Consider the following 1,675-nt stretch of genomic DNA (forward strand, 5'->3'; position numbering starts at 1 on the left):
ATAAAACACGAAAATAATAGTACTAACGGCGCGGCGGTGTGACACTACGGCAGTACGGTACGGCAGTACGGATATGACTAAACCGATAAAATGAAATAAATAGTATGTTAGCTATGCCATTATAAATATATATTTAGACATTTAATAATTTAGTTTCGGTTTAAAACTAGATAAGAATTTATATCTACATTTCATCAAAAAATGTAATAAAATAAAATACAGATAAGCGCTAAAATTATATGAAGTAATTTGAAAATGTAGCGCGGGCCAGATAAAAAAGGTACGCGGGCCGCATGCGGCCCGCGGGCCGCCAGTTGCCCATCCCTGCCTTATATAGTGCTACCCTCTACTCCCCATAGTCTACTCGTTCTTGTCGCTGTTCTCACGGATGTTGTATAATTATCTAGACTGACGGAAATGTTACTCGCCCACATACAAGCCAAATGTGCATCTCGCGCAGCTGCAGGCCTTGGTGATTGATATTATAATTAACATTAAGAGTATTTATTATTATATTACATTTAAACATTTGGTTCTTTGAACTTTTGTAATGATGCATAAAACTACGTCTTGTGCACCCTTATTGAGGACATTTTTATAGTCGTCTGCTCCCATGATTTAGTATGTCCCTAATTTTAATGATTTCCAGAAATGCTGTCCCTCCTACATTTACAAAGATCGTCGCACCCTTCCCTAGATTGATGCGGCTGGTACCTAGTTGACCGTGAACTATGCAATGCGGGACGCTAGTCCATAGCAATATTATATTTATATAAAAATGTAATAACACAACAAATCACCAACTCCAATAAAATTTCTAAAACACAAATAAAAACATTCAATATACCAGCCAAATATATACACATATATGTATATATATATATATAATATATTGCTTATACTACCTTTATAAATGGATCTTTTTTTTTAGTTGCAGTAGTATTAAGTTTTATTGTAATATCAATTGTAGCTGAGCAATTCGCATTTTTGGATAATCCTTTTTTATTGATATCAGGTTTTTTGAAATGACTATGTTGACATACAAATTTTTTACTAAATAAAAATATAATTCATTTTAATAGGTACTTATTATAATATTTGTTATTTATAATAACTGTAAAAGACTTTTTTGTTTACGAGCAAACAATTCGTTGGCCATTCGGAATACTGGAGCGATAGTTCCAATGAGTAAAATCCAACTCACAAAATTCAGAAACCCGATTATTAATATATTCCATACATGTTAAGTTTGATCTGGTGTTAACGGTATTCCCAATTTCTACAACAATTTCATTTGTATATTTTTTAGGAAATATCATTTTGTCAAATTTCAAAATTTTAAAGTATTAAAAGTTAAAACGTCTTTAAAATATTCAAAATTCAGAACAGAATTTGATAACTGATAACAAATAATTAATAACGAAGTTGATATCTCATTGGGATTAGAGCCAATCGTAGAACAGTATTTTCATAGGGTTCTCTAACAATATACACTTTGCTTATATGCCTCCGGGCGCAACAGCGTACAGCAAGGGCCCAGTGAAAAACCACGTGGAAACCCAAATTCGAATCACGAGGGATTGGCGATCAGGGACGCGCTTAACCACATGACAAACGTAATCGGTATAACGCCCGAGCGCGGTCGATGAATATTCACCTGTACGGTAAGGTGCGT

General features: G+C 33.9%; 1 protein-coding gene across 1 annotated transcript; it reads right to left on the minus strand.

Annotated features, from left to right (window-relative positions):
- Nucleotides 1-796: 796 nt before the first annotated feature.
- On the minus strand, nucleotides 797-1,319 carry LOC149055538 (uncharacterized). Its single transcript, XM_089226897.1, has 3 exons — nucleotides 1,138-1,319; nucleotides 906-1,053; nucleotides 797-817 (listed from the first exon to the last, which is right to left on the minus strand). The coding sequence occupies exons 1-3, from the start codon at nucleotides 1,317-1,319 to the stop codon at nucleotides 797-799; spliced, it is 351 nt and encodes a 116-aa protein (XP_089083023.1).
- Nucleotides 1,320-1,675: the final 356 nt, after the last annotated feature.

This window comes from Diuraphis noxia, unplaced genomic scaffold, assembly GCF_037042655.1.
Source record: "Diuraphis noxia isolate RWA-SAM2 unplaced genomic scaffold, SU_Dnox_SAM2 contig0004, whole genome shotgun sequence".
NCBI classification, from domain to species: domain Eukaryota; kingdom Metazoa; phylum Arthropoda; class Insecta; order Hemiptera; family Aphididae; genus Diuraphis; species Diuraphis noxia.